Here is a 19,194-nt window from a genome sequence, read left to right on the forward strand (position 1 = left end):
TCATTTCTTGGTTGGTGCTGCTGTTTTGGTTAGCAAAGTACCTAAAATAACAAATGAATCCGCTGGTGTCAATGTCCGGGTGAAATTCGTACTAACCACAGATGGAGGGGAAAGCAGCCGCCCTTAACTGTTGGTGTTTTTGTTTGTGCGTTGTCAGGTGTTCAGCATGTTCCTGGAGACCTTAGTGGACTTCATCCTGGTCCACAAGGAGGACCTTCAGGACTGGCTGTTCGTGTTGCTCACCCAGCTGCTGAAGAAGATGGGCGCTGACCTGCTGGGCTCGGTGCAAGCCAAGGTCCAGAGGGCGCTGGACGTGACGCGGTCAGCGCAGAAAACACACACATGTGAACAGAATACACATAAGCGCTTGTTTTAAAAAGGTGTGATCCCCCGCAGGGAGTCCTTCCCCAATGACCTCCAGTTCACCATCCTCATGAGGTTCACCGTGGACCAAACGCAGACCCCCAACCTCAAGGTAATCCACTGCGACATCCCGTTGTGTTTTTGTCAAAAGGTTGGCCAGCTTGGCGGTAACCGCGGTAACAGTTGTCGCAAGCTCTCAGTCTCAAAAAGGAGGCGCTTCTTCTGGTATCGGCCCATTCCTCTTCCATCGCAGCCTTTCCTGCTCTGTTTCCCTCTCATTGCATTTATTATTGATACAGTGGTAACTCGACTTAGGGTAGGGTAGTGTGCTATTTTTTTTAATTAAATTTTTGTTGATGGTTTGGGGGGGGGGGTTAATGGATTAATGGCATTTAAGACCATTTGAGACGAGTCAATACACCACTGTAGTAACTTTCAGCCTGACTGCATTGAAAGTTTCTACCTGGCGGCACAGCACAGACGGCGTCCCCAAATCCTCTTCTTCCAAACTGCCCCCCACCCCTGACCCCTGACCCCTGACCCCTCCTCACACTCCGCTGACTTGACGCCGTGCCTTCTCCTCTCTTTCTCTGAAGCCTGTGCGGAGCTCGTGTTGCGGGCGAGGCAGGGGAGGGTCCGGGGTAAAATTGTTCCCCCCCAGGGCGCGGCGCCACGCCTGCTCGCTAGACGAGCAGGCCGCCGCCTGGAGACGCTCCTGGCAGGTCAGTGCGCTCCGGGGGGGAGCAACAATGCGCCGCGCTAAAAGACATGAGGGAACATTGAAATTCATGAAACGTCGATCACCAATCAACCCACAAAAAATAGTCTCAAGAAGCCAGGCCAGAAAAAGACAAAGGAAGTCTACCATTTAGGCTCAAAGCGGCCATTTTCGGATCAATTTCCAGCAGTCCTTCAACGACAAACTTGCCTAGGATGTTTTGTTCGATGGCTACCAAATTTAAATCATAAATGACACAAAATTGCGAAATATTTCCATTTTCATCATTGCGTGAGTGAAGCATGGCAGCGAAGTTTGATGGCGGAACTCGCGGACAAATTCAGCCCCAGATGTCACTTTCAACATGCAACACTTAGCAACAGAAAATTTGGCAGACCCACAAAAAAGTCATGCCGGAAGACAAGAGACACCAAAAGTCATTCATTTGAAAAGGGTGCACTAGACAGATGGGCGACTTTGCCACCACATTCCGCCTACAGGCAATGACAAAAAAATGGCAGAAAACACAAAACCCTTTTTTTGAAAATGCAGCCCTCGGAGCTAATCTAACTTAGTAACCTAATATTTGGCAGGCATGTCTATTACGAGTAGACCCGCACAAAAATCTCAACAAGCCAGGAAGGCTGCCATTTTGGCTGAAAGCAACGCAAAAAAAAAAAGCGCCAACTCAACTCCTATTTGATACGACTGCGTGTTAGGGCCACGTATGAATAAATAAAGTGGGGCTTTTCAGCTAAATATTTGCATCATGATGTGTGGCGGCAGGTGAAGGTGGCCATTCTGCGCTACATCGAGACCCTGACACTGCAGATGGAAGCTCCCGACTTTGTCAACTCCAGCGAGACTCGGCTGGCTGTCTCGCGCATCATCACCTGGACCACCGACCCCAAAAGCTCAGATGTCAGAAAGGTACGCGGGGACTCTGCGTCTCCGTTCCCGCAATGTTTTGCGACGCCTCTGCTGCCATACGTGATGTTTTGCGGCGGCGCAGGCGGCCCAGGCGGTGCTCATCGCCCTCTTCCAGCTCAACACGCCCGAGTTCACCATGCTGCTGGCAGCGCTGCCCAAAACCTTCCAGGACGGAGCCACCAGGCTGCTCCAGAACCACCTGAAGAACACGGGCAACGTCGCCCAGGTGATGCGACGTGCCGCGCGAGTCGTGACCGCGTTGCGCCATCCCAAATCTTACACTGGTCTCGTTCCCTCCCGCAGGCGACGATGGGCAGCCCTCTGACCCGACACACCCCTCGCTCTCCAGCCAGTTGGTCCAGCCCAGTCACGTCCCCCACCAACACCTCACAGAACACACCCTCGCCAAGGTAGCACATGCACACGTCCCCGCCACAATAATCTGATGAGAAAGCAAATGTTTGATTTAAACCCATTTTATTTATATTTATATAAAATAGTTGACTGCTTTGAAATGATCTGATGTATATTATACATACCAGTAATTTTATTTATTGTAATAATTTAATACATTTAAAATATTTTAATTAGAAGCATTTTTATTGTATTCAATTATTCTGAAATTATAAATGATTAATTTGTATATAAAGTAATCTTGATGATTAATATATCACCTAAATTCTTGAATCATAGTAATTCAATAAATTAATCCTACATCTATATAATCACAAGTATAGTCAATTATTTTTAATTTAATATTACAAAACTAAATAAAAAATAGTAATTGTAGTATTTAATGTAGAAATGTTATAAATTTGATAATTATTTAATTAATCAAATGATGAAAACTATAATTGAATAAACTATTGCTTAAATTTCAAGCGTTAGATTTTACTTTAATTTTAGTAATTTAATCAAATAAAATATTTTATTATAAATATAATTTTATAATTTATTAATGTAATTTAGTGTATTAAATTATTAACTGGTAGATTTTGATATGCTAAAAAAAATGTAATTACATTTTGAAAATTTGATAAATATTTAATACTTTCAATTTAAAGAAATCAAATTGTAATGGGTTAGTTTCCCCCACATGGAATGCATTAAATGTGCTTCTCTAAAGTAGCAGGTGCAACATGCTGGTTTCATTCATCATTCAGACTTTGATTGGATTATATCGTCTACATTTGTGCGTCTAAATCACGCGGGCCTAACTTTTCTTGCGTTTCGCAGTGCATTCGACTACGACACGGAGAACATGAACTCGGAGGACATCTACAGCTCTCTGAAGGGCGTCACCGAAGCCATTCAGAACTTCAGCGTACGCAGCCAAGAGGACATGAATGACCAGCTCCAGGAGGGCGGCAGCGGCGGCGGCGTGGATGGCCGAGCGCCGGACCCCGCTGACGGCGGACGCACGGCTCTGGACAACAAGACCTCGCTCCTCAACACGCCCCTGCTCTCCTCCAGCCCCCGGGGGGCCCGCAAGCTCTACTCAGACTCGACCTACAAACCTGGCCGCAAAGATGGCAGCATGGACGACCCGGAGCGACTCACAGACGGTAAACAAAATCTCCTCAAATTTGGAACTTGCGATCTGCCGGTTTTGCTCACATCTCCGTTTTTTGCGTGCCTGCAGACAGCAGCCGGGACCAGTCGGAGCTGATGGGCGAGCTGCTGAAGGAGCTGTCCAATCACAACGAGCGGGTGGAGGAACGCAAGGCGGCGCTCAGCGAGCTGCTCAAGCTCATCCACGACAACACGCTGCAGGTGTGGGACGAGCACTTCAAGACCATCCTGCTGCTGCTGCTGGAGACCATGGGCGACAGGGAGGTACGCCCCGAACCGACTCGGAAAGGCTTTTACGGAGGTTGGATTTGGTTCTGTAATGCTCTGGAACTTCTGGCAGTGCAGATCCTGAAAAATTCCAAAATTTGAGTGGTCCTGTCTTAAATCCAAAAATATGACAAATTTGTGTGTATAAAAAATATCACTAAATGTATTTATTTTAAAAAGCTTGAATTTGTAATTTAAAAAAATACATATATAGTTAAATCCTAATATCAAGTATTTATTTATTTAAAAAATTTTTTTTTCAAAAATCACAAATTTTATTTTTTTAATTAACATTTAATTTACTGTAATATGCTAACTTTTAATGTAATTTTGATTTGATATATTGGTAGATAATGTGCCTCCATTAAATTATTGTGGATTTAGTTTACATAATTTTATAAATATTTATTTATCTTAAATACATGATTAAATTTAATATGTTAATTTCTAACCGTCTAAAACATTTCATCTAAATATTTTATTTCCATAATTAAATTAAAATACAGTTGAATATGATTTATTCATGATGCAATTAATCCATCGCAATAATTTGATATATTAAAATACATATATTCATGATTTCCAGTGGTGTAATATGTTTAATAGTTCATTTTGATAATTCAATCAATGAAAGTAAATGTTCTTCTGATTTATTGTTAGTGATTTGTTTGCCTGTTTTCCCCCTCCAGCACGTGATCCGCACGCTGGCTCTGCGGGTCCTGCGGGAGATTCTGAGCAAGCAGCCGTGGAGGTTCAAGAACTACGCTGAGCTCACCATCATGAAGGCCCTGGAGGCGCACAAGGACCCTCACAAGGAGGTAAACAAATCGCATACAGAGGACCTCATTTAGAGCGCTAAATGTCCCAGCTCAGCGCTGCTCAGCACGTTGGTCACAACGTGGTACTGCGCTGAAAGGCACACAATTCGAAATTCGGAACCGCCTGCAATACTGTCAAAAGCTTTCAAGAATTGCTTTAAGATCGGGAATAAGGGGCACTAACGACAAACCACGATCTAGCAGGGAAACTCTCCAATTGCAATTGTGTGGTCGCAGGTGGTACGGGCGGCCGAGGAGACGGCGGCCATGCTGGCGCTGTCCATCAGCCCAGAGCAGTGCATCAAGGTCCTGTGCCCCATCATCCAGTCGGCCGACTACCCCGTCAACCTGGCCGCCATCAAGATGCAGACCAAGGTGGTGGAGAGGATCCCACGCGACGGCCTCGGCGGACTGCTGCCCGAAATCGTGCCGGGACTCGTGCAGGTGACGGCGGCATGGGGCAGAATATTTTTTTTTCAAAAGCAAAAGCAAATGCCAACTAATGCGGATTCTGGTCAACAGGGTTACGACAACTCTGAAAGCAGCGTGAGGAAAGCCTGCGTCTTCTGTTTGGTGGCCCTCTACGCCGTCATCGGCGAGGACCTGAAGCCGCACCTCAGTCAGCTCTCCAGCAGCAAGGTCAGGCAGGAACAGGAAGTAGAAATCCACCGGTAACAATTCGCCAAATGGGGGGATTACACCCGTCAGTGATCCAAGTCAAAGTCCTTTCAAAATAAAAGCAGGACCATTGCTAAAAATGGAGTACGTCGTCGTTACAGTACAGATATAAATTAAGGTCCCTTGTTTACAAAAAGGTGGTCACAGAATCCTATGAGAATAGAAAGTAGCAAAGTACAAGCAGAAACCTATTAAAGTAAAAGCGTTACAGTGCTAATCATTGGACTGAATGGGAATAGGAAGTAGCAACCTGGCATCATAAAACTAGAAACCTATCAAAATAAAAGCAGTAATGGCACCAAATGTAAACGTTTTTCTTCACAAAAAGCTGAGTTGGTATGACAGTCCTAACAAGCCACAAAAAAAGAAAGCGGAAACCTTGCAAAAATAAAAACTGTTCCAATGACGATGAGCCGTCAGACGCTCCAAATCAAAGTCCTTTTGTTGACAATTTTGTTGTTGTTGTTGTGCTTTCAGTTGAAGCTGCTGAACCTGTACATCAAGCGTGCCCAGTCGGGCTCCGGCGGCAGCGAGCTGCCATCAGATGGCCTATAGGGGAAGTGGCGCCCTCGTGCGGCGTCCATGGGGAAACCGCCCTTCACTTAAGGATGATGAAGAAAATGTCCGTCCTTTTCCTGCCTTCTCATTGGCTCAAAGGATCTCTTGGCGTTCAGTTTTATGTTATGATGATAATAATTGAGTCCAAAAGGTGCTGCTGACCTGCTCAAAAGATAATAAAAGTCATAAGCGGTACACAAGCAGACGTGCTTGGCTATGCATGACTCGCTGTTTTATTTTTGGGGGGGTTTCTTTTATCCGAGTCCTAAAATGTCCGGCAGTTTTTTTGTTTTGTTTTGTTTTTTTAACGAATGTGAACAAAATGTCCGCCCCTTTCAGAATGACAACATAGTGGATACGTATCTTAATTAAACAAAAAAGGAATATCCCAAATAGTCCTCCATGGGGGTGTGCACATTTTTTATTTTTCACTTTTGCCCCCCCACCCCCAACCCCCCGTCCCAGCCTTGCTCTCTTTACACTTGTAGATTATTTTTATTCTTTTACAGAATCAAACACGTCACTTTGGCTTGTCCTTTTTTTTGCCGTCATGTAACCTAGTTTGTCAGACTATTGTCTTACCTTGCGTACCCCCCCCCCCCCTCTTGTCCTGTGTATTTCCAAAGCCGTGCTTACAATACAATAAAGAACTTGTACAGATCATCATCGTTTTAGGGTTCTTTGCTTACTCACAGTCTTCATGGGTTGATTGATTGATTTTGACCATTGCCAACTAATACAGCAATCAGAATAAGAAAATATTTCTGACAATTACAGCATCCCGTTTTTCCATAAGGAGCGATATTAGCTAAGTTGAATGTGTAGTATGCAACGGTCTTACCATTTGCAGCTACTACAGCAGCCAGATTGAAAAAATGGTGATTTGTCCCACATCTTGTATGGAGTATGTCATTTGTGGACGGTCCCAAAGTGAATATCAAACATCCTGCCAACTTTTACCCACTTTGCTATCTTGATGCAGTTCGGCAGCTGTAAACAAGTAACTCGGCTTGCCAGGTATGCCCACTCGCTATTCTCCAAGCCTGCTCTACTGTCTCTTTTGGGTGAACACAGGCTCTGATGATAATCTTTTCCTTCGTTGTTTTCAAATCTCGACACAAAAAACACTTGTACGGATGACGCTCTGTGTGACCTCATGCATTTTTTTTCTTTTTTTCTTTTCTGGACCTAACGCATTCCTATTACCTGCCTTATGGGGACATTTGCCCATGAACCAACAGAACTTTTTTTCTTTCCTTTTAAATAAAATGTATGGCCATCAAAATAAATTAAATCAAACATTTTCTCATATTCTTTTCCAAGATTGTTAAAACTTTAGAGTGGTCAAATTATTATTTTTTAATAAGGTATGGAGATTTTTGGGGGGAGTTGTAATAATCTGAGCGTTAGGTAAGAGTGTTGAAGTCAAAAATATACATTTTGTAATGTGTTAAATTAAATTCTAACAACATGACCCGGTGGAGACAGTCGAGTTGCTTGCTCGGGTGTGTTATTTTTCTTATTATTATGCAACGAATCGGGTGTCCCTGCCCCTCTGAGCTAAAATAGCACGGACGTCCCCCCACCCCCCCCCTCAGTCTCCACACTTTGACCGCATGCCTCGTCCATGGTTCGCTCGGATCAATCATTGACCAGAAGCAAGGACCAGCAGTAGCACCTGTGTGGACCCTTTCAACTAACGCTGTCATGAGCCCATGTTCGGACCTCCGTACCGGGCCGGCTTGAGTTTGCTACGGGGAGTTGAGGCCACTGCCGCGGGACGGGACACGATGTTGTTCTGGCAGTCCTGCACCGAAAACTTCCGCGCACCGTTGCAGCAGCGACGCGACGGAAATCACCGACGGTATAGTCACATTTTCCATTTGTCCTCTTTTGCATCTTGTTTTTGTCACGTTTTGTTTAAAATACACGACGAGTCCGACCGTCGACATGTTGCTCTCATTTGCGAGAAATAATATGTTTATGACAGAAACCTCTCTAAAAGGATCCGCTGTCAACTTTGCAAGTGTTATCGTTAGGAAAGGGGGCGGGCCGTCGTTGACATTATGACCGAAGCACAGACGCTTCTGATTGGCTGAGCAACCGCAGCAGACGCACGCTCATTGGCTGGTAGGCCCCTCCGTATGCCGAGGCTGAGGCAGGCGAGGGTACGGCGGGGGGGCAGCACCTTGCAGTGCGGATTCCGCAGAGCGAGAGACGGGGCGGACGCCGTGGGAGCCATGTTGATGCCCGGCTTCGCGTCTCTTCGGGTTTGGGCTCAAGGACCGCGGCGGCGAGGAGAGGGCTGCGAGCCAGCCTGGTGATTGGAGAGACCTGGGGCGGTACGACTAGGACCCCGGACATTGACTCAAACGCGACAGGAAGTTGGTGCTAGTTAGCTCCGCTAGGTAGCAACAGCTGTGTGTTGGAATAATCCGCAAACATACCCCCCTTTCCTGGTTGGTTTCCACGAGTTAAAACCGTTTGGCCGACTAGGGAGCGTGTGTGTCGGAGACAAGAAGCAAAACCAGCCCGGGAGGAGGAAGCGTCTCTATCCTGGAGCTAGTTTAGCCTAGCTTAGCCACTGTTAGCATGTGAGCTTCGCCGTCCTCGCCTTCTTCTTCATCCGAGTCACGACCGTCATTTCGAGGGTTTAAACTTCACATCGTGGCGGCCCCGGACGAGCACTTGTTCCGCCCCACCCAACAACTAATGTAGCCCCCCTAAAAGTGGAGCGTTATGGAGATACGTTGCGTCTCGATTGGATTCGCCTGGCTAGCGAGCTAGGCTAGGACAAGTTTCCCTCACCGAGAGAGAGGCCGGGCGGACTACCTCCTCCTCTTTCCCCTCCTCGTCCTCACGTCCCCCGGTCTTCGTCGTCTTCGTCCCCCCCACCCGAAGTAGCAAGCTGGCGGCCCCCCAAGTAGAAGCCGAGGACAAGGATCTGGGGCCCATGGCCTGGGTGCTCAAAATCGATGACGCCACCATCGAGTCGGGGCTGGTGCACGACTTCGACGCTAGCCTGTCGGGCATCGGCCAGGAGCTGGGGGCGGCAGCCTACAGCATGAGGTTAGACCCCCCCACCCCCCCACTCCCCACTACCCACGGCGTGGACACGATGGACAGCCGTTGGAGAATTTATTCCACATCGACGATATCCTGCTTAAATATTCTCTTTGCCCTCACTGTACGACTGTGACTTACTAGTAACGTTTTTACCCCTACTAGTATACTACTTGCCATACTAGTCACATTACCAGGTCCAACTAGTAGGCATGTGTTGCCTCCATAAAGCCCTTGGAGCATTTTCCCAATATCCTTGTTATGCAGCTGTCCATGTCCGAGTGGAACAAGTGTTTCTGACTAGTAACGTTTTTTTCTCCACACATTTCTGCCCATTGTGAGGCAAAACTAGTAGTGTGCAGGACTACTGGTGACCGTGTTTACTAATTGGGCACAGCAGTTTACTAGTAAGGTTCAATTGCATACTAGCATGCCACAAGTGGCTCGACTAGTAAATAAAAAAACGTACTCGTAAGACGGCTGTTCTGCGGGCACAACCTAGACTGTCTACTATTGTGTTCAATTATTTTGCTGGTGACGACAAAGCGCGTACTCGTACATGGATATGGAAAGCCATTTAAGCATTTATTTGATATCCTCAATATCCGTCTTAAGGTCCATGTACCAGTAAGCTCGTTGACATCTGCGTCCGCCTAGTACGACCAGTTAAAGGCAAGATGCTAACTACATATTTGCATTTTGTAATGTCACCAGCAGATGTGGCAAATCCAAGTCCAGGAAGTAAAAACCCTGCCACAGTTTGGCTTTAGCCCCAGGTGCTAGCTTGCTAGCTCCCTAGCAAGTAAACAAGCACCATGGGAGCTAGCTAGGGAGCTAGGTAGCATCAGGGTTTAAAGCCAAATGTGGCAGGGTTTTTACTTTCAGGTGCTAGCTCGCTCCTATGGCGCTTGTTTACCTGCTAGGGAGTTAGCCAGCTAGCCTCAGGGGCTAAAGCCAAACTGTGGCAAGGTTGTTACTTTTAGAAGCTAACTAGTTCCCATGGTGCTTGTTTACCTGCTAGGAAGCTAGCTAGCTAGCTAGCATCAGGGGCTAAAGCCAAACTGTGGCAGGGTTTTTACTTTCTGGACCTGGATTTGCCACCTCTGGTCACTAGTAGCACACAGTTGTCAACTAGTGCCTCACTGGTAACATGTAGTTGGTTTACGAGTGCTGCCCCCATTCCCTAACTGTATTTTCTGTTTCTCTTGCGGATGGGGTTCGGTGGCTGTTCTTTGTTTTGGGACTTTGGGGGTGTCGGCTGGGGTGCTACAATCAAGGCGAACGCAAGCAAACATGGAGGGAAGTGGTCTTATTATTAACTAATTTACTAGCAAGTCTGCCTCAAAGTCCAGTGAGACACCCGAGATTGTTATGATCGCACTAGTTCCTTGAGTTCCGCCCTGAGCGTTAATTCCTCCTCGACACACCTTCATAGCAGACTTGTCAACCACCTCTCGTCAATTAGCATGACGACTTTCAGAGTCTGCCGATCAAGGAAACATTTTTTTGCTCGGGCTGTCTGTGCGTCCAGGTACCAGCCCACGGGTCGGTCCGAGGCCCGGTGTTTGGGGCCTCCGGCGTTAGCATGTTAATGATTTGTTTGACGCACACACGTGTCCTTATCAGCCGCCCCCTCCACCATCTGCCTGCAGCTGCGTTTATCTCGTCCGGCGTTTGATGGACTCGTTTCGAGCCGGCGTTTGATGGACTCGTTTCGAGCCGGCGTTTGGGTGAGGGGTCGAGACGGGCGACGTTGGGTCGGTGTCAAAATTCCCCAAAAGAGGGCGAAAGAAGCTCTTGGGTTATCTGTGGACAAGCTCGTCGATTTCTCTCGCTGCCGCTTCATGCATAGATAATGACGGTGAGGCGTGATCGATGGTTTGTCCTAAAATGGGAAACGATCCATTCCGTTAATTCTGGTTGTGACTGATGAGCCTCACTTGATTGTTGGTTTCAGGAAAAGGTGGAAGGGCCAGTTAGCGGGAAGCCTTCAATTATTTTCTAATGCCGTGGACATTTGTTCTGCTCATTGGATGTTCGGTTCAAAAGCCTTTCTATGAACAATTTCTTTCATTACACAATCAGTAATGCAGGAATCGTTTATTTGGAAACATATTTCACTCAATCTGCTAAGTTTTGAGTTGATTTTTATTATTACATAAGATTAGAGAGTTTTTTTTTTTAAGCATTTCATGAGTGAAAATATTCTTGGGAGATACTCAGATTTTTAAGTTATTTGTCAACATTTCTTGTTAGTAAAATCAATATTTTTGTTTTATATTGATTTGATATATTTTTTAAATGAATTAGATAATTTTTTGTAACTATTTGTCCTGAATTTTTTCAATATTTTTTGTTATTTATTAAAATATGCGTTTAATGAACATAATTCTGATTTTAAAATATATTTGTTAATTTACATCATGTCATTTTTCCCTTTCTTTTCTTGTGATTTATTTTTAAATTTTGATAATGTTTTAAAAAAAAAAATTGTTTGTTAGTAAAAAAAATAGTTTTGTTTAATATTGATCTGATATATATATTTTAAATTAATTTGCCTAATTTTTGTAAATGATTCAAGTCAGGATTTTTTTTTTGTATTTTTGTTACTTGTTAAAATATGCATTTATTGAACATAGTTCTGATTTAAAAATATGCCGGTTAATTCACATAATTCGATTTTTTTTTTATTAGTCTTCTTGTGATTTTTTTTTTTTTTTTTTTGTAAATCATTTTGATCCCTAACCCCCTCGTCTCCTTCCCGTTGGTCTCAGTGATGTGCTGGCCCTGCCCATCTTCAAGCAGGAAGACTCCAGCCTCCCCCTCGAGAGCGAGAGCAAGAACCCTCCATTCCAGTACGTGCTGTGCGCCGCCACCTCGCCCGCCGTCAAGCTGCACGACGAGACGCTCACGTACCTCAACCAAGGTCATCTTCACGTCAAACCGTAGCAAGCTCGCCCGTTGGCATGAACACGTAGCCTGATGGTTTGTCGCTTTCTTTTAGGCCAGTCTTACGAGGTGCGCATGTTGGACAACCGCAAGCCTGGCGAGTTACCGGAACTCACCAACAAGATGGTGAAGGTAAGGACGCGCCGTCGTGCAGGTCGGGCGGCCATTTCTATAACCCGGACGTGCGTTTGCGTTTGCGCGTAGAGCACGGTGCGCGTGGTGTTCCACGACCGGCGGCTCCAGTACACGGAACACCAGCAGCTGGAGGGATGGAAGTGGAATCGTCCCGGCGACCGTTTACTGGATATCGGTAAGCGCGCGCTGCAGCGACGTCACTATTTGGATGTTGTGATTGTGAATGCGTGTGCGTGTGTGACAGATATTCCCATGTCGGTGGGCATCGTGGAGCCCAAGACGCACCCCTCCCAGCTCAACGCGGCAGAGTTCCTGTGGGACTTGAATAAGAGAGCGTCCGTCTTCGTGCAGGTCAAACACACGTTTGGGATCTAGATTTGAACAAATATATCATTTATACATTTTTACATGAATTTCGATGGATAGATCAAATTCCATATTTGTAGAATTTTTTTTAATTGATTTTTAAAATCAACCTGTTTTTTTTTTAATTCACGGGAATATTTTTGGAATAACTATCACATATTTTGAATAACTAGAAAATACAGATGACTTCATTTTTGGGGGTAAATTATAACATTTTGATTTCATGTAATAAAAAAAAAGCACTGTGTGAATTCAAAAGTTAGAGATTTTTTTTTTTTTAAATGTGCTTAATTTTATTAGTAGTGTTTTAAAATTGCATTTATTTTAATTTTATTTTTTAATAAATTTTTCAGTTCTTTTAATTCATTGTAATATCTTGATACAGTATTTCTTTTGATGAAGTAAAAAAAAAAATCATAAATTATTTTTCGTTTACCTTAATTTTTTTAAATAATTTAAAATGTTTATTATCAGTACATTAATTTAAATAATAATTAACAAATATATATATTTTAATTTTTAAAGTAACTATGATGACTTTATTATTTATGGATGGTTAGTAATCCAAGTATGTCTTGTTTAATGACATGTCATCTTTTTTTAATTGGTTGTTTTTAGGTAATGTGATTTTATTTATGTAATTGTTGTTATTCATTTTAAGCCCACATTTCTTTGAAATGTATTCAAAATACATCTTTGAAATATTCTTAACACTGCATGTTTTGATGAATGAACGCCATTGATGGAATTATTCCGGTTTGTCTTTGCAGGTTCACTGCATCAGCACCGAGTTCACGCCGCGCAAGCACGGCGGCGAGAAGGGCGTCCCCTTCAGGATCCAGATTGACACGTTCGCACCCGGGGACGCCGGCGACTACGCCGAGCACCTGCACTCGGCCTCCTGCCAAATCAAAGTCTTCAAGGTAGTCTCTATGCTGTGATTGATTTGTTTTGTAAGAACTAGAGTGTGCAGCTCTGGATCAAATCAACAAGAGCCCCCCCCCCCCCAACCCAATTTGTCTCGATTGTTTGTCCTTTTCAGCCAAAAGGGGCAGACCGCAAGCAGAAGACGGACCGCGAGAAGATGGAGAAGCGCAGCGCTCAGGAGAAGGAGAAGTACCAGCCTTCGTACGATACCACTATCCTGTCAGAGGTCAGTTCAGTTTGGGTCGGCGCTGGCCCGCTCGCTAGCGCCCTCTCCTGGCTCACTTGCTGCATGTATGTCAAGCAGACAAGACTGGAGCCCATCATCGAGGAAGCGGGCGACCACGAGCTGAAGAAGTCCAGCAAGCGGACGCTCCCGTCCGACTGCGGCGACTCTTTGGCCAAGAGAGGCAGCGTAAGTCCAGATTTGGTTCATTGACAAAATCGGGGGGAATCGTTTCATCAGCACGTTTGTGTTTTTATGATTGTTGTGACAGTTTAAAAAAAAAATGACTTCAGCAATTAATGCTATTATTGTTTGTACGATGACACAAATTATATTGATCTTTGATGAAAATGAGTATCATTCATTGAATTACAGAGTTGGCGATCTGAATTTGCATGAATTATTATTATTATTATTTTTTGCTCCAATTGTTGATTGAAGATGTTAACTTAAAAAAATAATAATAATAATTTTTGTTTTACATCTTGTAATATAAAAAAATACTCACTTTTTTAAATCTTGCATTTTAATTTGATTATTTTGTATGTGTATTAAATAGTTTATATTTTTTTAACGTATATTAAAAGTTTATATTGTTTTTTATTTTATTTTTGAACATGTTTTTTTTTTTTTGTTTATACATAATGAATTTAATACACTTGATAGTTTTGAGTGTCCATTCATTTAAATATTTGTGAGAAGTTTTTTTATTATTAAATAATAAACAAATTAATTCAAATATGTAAAAATTGTATTTAACTTCCACTTCAATTAATTTTAAAATTAACTTTTTTTTTTTTTTTGTCTTCTAAAATGGGATGCTTTTGTTTTTATATTTCCCCGATTTTTTTGTCTTGTATTTTGGGGCCATCTGGCACATCCTTGTACTGAAATTGTACAAATATGGGATATTCATTAATAAAAAAAAAAAAAAAGATTTAATTTTATATTTATATATATTTTTTGCGGGGGGATCAAATACCTTTTTAGAGAAACAGTCATTTAGATTTGAATTAGCATTTTATGTTCATTTTACGCTGACTGCAAAATGTCGTGTGGAATAACGTGTACATCAATGTTGTCGTCGTCAGTGTTCCCCGTGGCCGGACAGCGCCTACGTGGCCCCCAACCAGGCAGCTACTCCCTCCTTCACGTCCACGCCTCTCTCCACCTACGCCACCGCCACCACCACCACCACCACCTCCTCGCTACCCGACAGGTAAGGAGCCGCGCACGCGCCGCGCGACATCCGTCCCGCCGTAGCGCGCCACGTGTCGTTGCCTGACGGCTCCGTTGCTCCCCAGCGACTCGTCCTCGCCCAATCACCAGGCGGAACCCGGCGGCCATGCCAGTACAGAGGTTTGTCCAAATGGACTGTTTGTGTGAGTGTGCTCGTGTGTGTGTGTGTGTTTATGTTGTGTGGTTTCTCTCTTGCAGCAGTTGAGTCCCGCCGCGTCCATTCAGGACACACAAAAATGGCTGCTGAAAAACCGATTCAACTCCTACGCGCGACTCTTCACTCACTTCTCAGGTAAAACACACACACAGGTTTGAGCTCTCTGGCCATGTTGTTTTGGCTGGTGCGGAATTTTTGGGCACAATCCTTATGTAAACATTAGGGCTGGGTTTAAAAAAATCTAATCGGTTTTCCTTTTTGAGCCTGATATCGATTCATAAAACCATGAATCAATTATTTTAATATCTCCTTTTTGCCATAAATTCATAAGAAAATATAATTTTAAAGGCTCATTTTATTTATTTATTTTTACATTTGACTGTTTTCTTGAAATTTATTGTTCACGTGAATTTAAAAGTTGTTCTTACATTAAGGAAAGACCTGACTCATTGCACTTTAAGACCATTCGAAATCTTTATGTACAATTATTGAAGCATTTACGGCCTCTGCTAAATTTAATTTGGAATGTGTTTGTGGAGTTTTTAATCATGCCCTTTGATCTTTAAGAAGAATTGACGTTCCATAATGAATCCATATCGATTGAATTGAATCGAATTGGGAAAATCGAAATTGAATGGAACGAAAACCCTTGTGAGTCGAAATAGAATCGATTGAAGAAATTAGAATCAATAGCCAGCCCTATTAAACATGTTCCAACCTTTTCATTCTGCTTGTTTTCCACATGTAAAAAAAAAAAAAAAAAAAGACACCATCAATGCACTCAATGAGAATTTCCATGTTACGCAAATGCTTACTTGTTGACTTTGCTCGTTTTGTTTGTTCAGGTTCTGATTTGTTAAAGCTAACCCGGGACGACCTGGTCCAGATCTGCGGTCCCGCAGATGGAATCCGACTCTTCAATGCACTCAAATCAAAGTGTGTCCTCTCGCCTCTCTGAGCTCGCGATCGCATCTTTGAGCCTCATTGAGCGACAGTGCTGTACATTGTGTGTGCGTTAAGGTCCGTGCGTCCCCGCTTGACCGTGTACGTGTGTCAGGAATCCCCTCAGCACAGCCCCCTGCTGGAGAGACACGCCGCCAGCGAAAATGGCGAACAGGGCGTCTCGCCCAGTTTGCACGGTAGGACGCGCTTTGGAGTCCTCGTAATGCCGTCAAGCCGTACGGGTTCAAGCGTATGTCTTCTTTGCCGCCGCGACAGTCTACCACGCTCTGTACCTGGAGGAGCTGACGGCGGCCGAGCTGATCCGCAAGATGGCCGGCGTGTGCGGCCTCCCGCTGGGGACCATCAACCAGGTGTACAGACAAGGACCCACCGGCATCCACATCCTGCTCAGCGACCAGGTACGCTTCCAAGAAGCTGGCAAGTCAGAGACGCTCTATTATTTCAATGCGTCTGACACCCGCTGGTCAAATTTGGTACTGCATCCAGTTCGGGCCGCTTTTCCAAAATTAAAAATAAGTACGTGAGAATAAAAATGGATGTAAAAAAATATCTTTCAAAAAATAAATAGAAATGGAAATAAAAGCAACAACCCATAAATAAATAAAAGTAAAAAAATAAATACAATAATAAAAAATGAAATTCAAAAAATACAAAAATAAATATATAAATCGATAAATAAAAACGCTCTGACCGACCCGCTCACTCGGCCATTGAAAGGCCGTTTGCGATGGCGGAGTCCAACCCAAGACACGTTTAGGACCGCCCCCTCATTTGAACAACCTTTTATCCTGCCAGAGCGTCTGCAGCATGAAATGAATTATTGTGAGAGCAGAGCGTTTTTATTTGATATTTAATTGTATTTATACATTTATTTTTGTATGTGTTTCCACATTTATTTTTAGATTTGTTTGTTTTTACTTATTTATGGATTTTTTTTTTTTTTTTTAATTTATTTATTTTTTACATTTTTATTTATTTTCGTTTTTCCTAATAATGGCAATAATAACGATGTATGCAGATGGTGTACAACTTGACGGACGAGAGCTGCTTCGTCATCAGCACCGTCAAAGGTGAGTTTGACTTTTGCGAGCGACGTCAACAACACTTTGAACGCCGCCATCGTCGCTCTTCTTGCAGACGAGCAGGGCGAAGGACTCCATCTCATCCTGAAGTAAGACCAGGACCACCACCACCACCACCATCATCATCACCACCCGACCCCAACGTCCGTGTCTGCCTGCACGTTCCTCCTGCTCCCCACCCCTCTAGCAACCCTCGTACCCCACCCCCCTCCCTGCTCTCAATCGGATGGACGGCGAAGAGAAGAGGCGTGTAAAAATGTTAGAATCTGACATGCGGGGGACGTGGCCACTGTTTCATATTGAAAACACGGAAAGAGGAGAAAGAGGTGCTGGCATGGCTGGAGAGCTTTTTGGTTTGTTTTTGTTGTTGTCTTTGCTTTTGATGTATTTGACGCAGGCCAGTATCGGACGCCATTTTTGCTCGCCATCTTGATTGAGAAGAGCGAGAGAAGGCGGGACGGTGTTGTCGTCTTAATGTTATCGACCAGCTGCGCTCAGCAAACGAAATATGTGGACGTGCGTCTCAATCATTTTTTTCATTTTTCTGTGACCTCTCGCTGCCTGTTACTCGCCGCTTTGTGTTCCTCCAAACCGTTTGATTTCGACCAGGTCAACCCCAGAAGACGGACCAAAATACTTTTTTTTTTAAGAGAGCGGCCACTTTTTTGTTTTGTTTGTGTGCACGAGCAGTTGGTTGGTCAGCGGCATCCCACGGACTTTATGGCAGCTCCACGTCCATCCTCTCGGAATGTTGTCCTTTTTCTTTCTTTGTTTTTTTGGTGAAGAGCAACAAAGCGAATGAGTGCAACGTGATTAGCTCAGAAATACCCTCAAATGTTTGGGCCACACTGACAAGAAAATGATAATCATACTAAGAGAATAAAGTCGGGAGAGAGCAAAAAGTGCACTCATTTCTTTGAGAAAAACCTTTTTGAAAGATTTGCTCCCAAAATTTCTCAGAAGAAAAAAAAAGGTTTTATTTTCTGAATGTTACTATTTTAACTCCGAAAAAAATACATAATTGTTTTACCCTACATCCAAATATTTTTGGGGTGAAAATGCCACAAAAAAATTGAGTCAATTGTGAATTTTGAGAGAAATAACTAAATAAAAGTGTGGGAAAACAAAGTAAGACTTTTTGCGCACTAAACTCTCACGGAACTCTAAGAGTGGTTTTATTGCAAAAAAAAATCATTTCTGAACTAACTTTATTCCACAGAAGAAGATTAGGGCCAGTGAAGAGCGAGAGAGAGCGAAAAAGTTTAGTAGGATTTTTACTTTATTCTCAGAATTCTCACTTGATTCTGAATTTAAAGACGGGGAAGAGAGCACAAAGTGCAAAAAAGAAAATATTATTTTTTTAGAAAGATTTTCTCCAAAATAAGTTTTTTTTTCTCAGGAGAGAAATGTATGTATTTTCCGAATGTTACTATTTTAAATCTGGAAAAAATACGTCCTTTTTTCTTGTTGTAAAAATGCAACAAAAAAATTGGAGTCAATTGGGAATTTTCAGAAAAATAACTAAAAATTTAAATTATTCAAACTTTTTTCCCGGTGATTTTCCTGAAATATACACTTAAAAAATATATTTTTTTATTACAAAGTGCATTACCCAAACTGTGTACTTTCTCTCTTGAAAACAATTTTGATGAAATTCTGTCAGTATAATACTTTTTCTTTTCAGTGTGAGCCTAAAACTCCTTAGTACAAAAAAAAAAAAAAATGCACATCCTGTGTAGTTTTTAGTGGAGCCTCCAAAAACGGAGGCGAGCCGTTTGCCTCTTGAAACGTGCGAATGTGCATGTGGTGTTGTTTTTCCCCCCCTCCCTGTGTTGATTTGAGGTTTTTGTGCTTATGAAAAACATGTTGCATGTGGAAGTCGGGAGAAGACGCCAGACGTCGTCCCGTCCTGTCTTGTCCTGTTCGACTTTTTTTGAGATGAGACCAAGCCTGCACTGAAAACTCACAAACTGCGTGTGCGCGTGTAGTCGGTAGTCCTTCATCGTCACCCTCCACCGTAAAAATGTTTGGAAAATGGCGAGACGAGGGCCGTGTTTGTGTGTCCGAGCGAGCGAGGTAACCACTTTCCATGTTCCGATTCTGCTTGTGGTGTGTGCACGCGTGTGCTTTGTTGGAGATGCACACAAAAAGCACATGTGCTGGGAATAAATGTTTCAGAACTGTCT

At 43.5% G+C, this 19,194-nt stretch overlaps 2 protein-coding genes across 8 annotated transcripts in view; both read left to right on the forward strand.

Moving 5' to 3' along the window:
* The window catches only part of clasp2 (cytoplasmic linker associated protein 2), a 39,467-nt gene extending 32,902 nt beyond the window's left edge, over nucleotides 1-6,565 (forward strand). For all 5 annotated transcript variants that reach the window (XM_077548817.1, XM_077548819.1, XM_077548818.1 and 2 more), the window contains 11 exons: nucleotides 158-321; nucleotides 397-475; nucleotides 1,868-2,011; nucleotides 2,094-2,237; nucleotides 2,315-2,421; nucleotides 3,248-3,576; nucleotides 3,654-3,847; nucleotides 4,540-4,668; nucleotides 4,906-5,112; nucleotides 5,191-5,307; nucleotides 5,824-6,565. In XM_077548817.1, the coding sequence (XP_077404943.1) occupies nucleotides 158-321; nucleotides 397-475; nucleotides 1,868-2,011; nucleotides 2,094-2,237; nucleotides 2,315-2,421; nucleotides 3,248-3,576; nucleotides 3,654-3,847; nucleotides 4,540-4,668; nucleotides 4,906-5,112; nucleotides 5,191-5,307; nucleotides 5,824-5,901 (1,692 nt within the window). In that variant the 3' untranslated portion in view covers nucleotides 5,902-6,565. The remainder of the gene's footprint in view (nucleotides 1-157; nucleotides 322-396; nucleotides 476-1,867; nucleotides 2,012-2,093; nucleotides 2,238-2,314; nucleotides 2,422-3,247; nucleotides 3,577-3,653; nucleotides 3,848-4,539; nucleotides 4,669-4,905; nucleotides 5,113-5,190; nucleotides 5,308-5,823) is intronic.
* A 949-nt stretch (nucleotides 6,566-7,514) lies between these two features.
* Nucleotides 7,515-19,193, forward strand: ubp1 (upstream binding protein 1). Of its 3 annotated transcripts, none has more exons than XM_077548933.1 (16): nucleotides 7,515-7,768; nucleotides 11,742-11,893; nucleotides 11,972-12,048; nucleotides 12,121-12,226; nucleotides 12,296-12,402; nucleotides 13,188-13,340; nucleotides 13,460-13,570; nucleotides 13,646-13,756; nucleotides 14,659-14,786; nucleotides 14,872-14,926; nucleotides 15,005-15,098; nucleotides 15,809-15,899; nucleotides 15,984-16,102; nucleotides 16,182-16,324; nucleotides 16,945-16,996; nucleotides 17,064-19,193. In XM_077548933.1, exons 1-16 carry the CDS (start codon nucleotides 7,620-7,622, stop codon nucleotides 17,099-17,101), a joined length of 1,686 nt encoding a protein of 561 aa, XP_077405059.1. In that variant the 5' UTR covers nucleotides 7,515-7,619; the 3' UTR covers nucleotides 17,102-19,193. The 3 variants fall into 3 exon arrangements, with proteins under 3 accessions (XP_077405059.1, XP_077405058.1, XP_077405060.1); XM_077548934.1 differs by lacking the exon at nucleotides 7,515-7,768 and adding an exon at nucleotides 8,048-8,973 and having other exon boundaries at nucleotides 13,649-13,756; XM_077548932.1 differs by lacking the exon at nucleotides 7,515-7,768 and adding an exon at nucleotides 8,046-8,973 and having other exon boundaries at nucleotides 12,121-12,402.
* The last annotated feature ends 1 nt before the right edge of the window (nucleotide 19,194 follows it).

This window comes from Vanacampus margaritifer, chromosome 17 (genome assembly GCF_051991255.1).
Source record: "Vanacampus margaritifer isolate UIUO_Vmar chromosome 17, RoL_Vmar_1.0, whole genome shotgun sequence".
NCBI classification, from domain to species: domain Eukaryota; kingdom Metazoa; phylum Chordata; class Actinopteri; order Syngnathiformes; family Syngnathidae; genus Vanacampus; species Vanacampus margaritifer.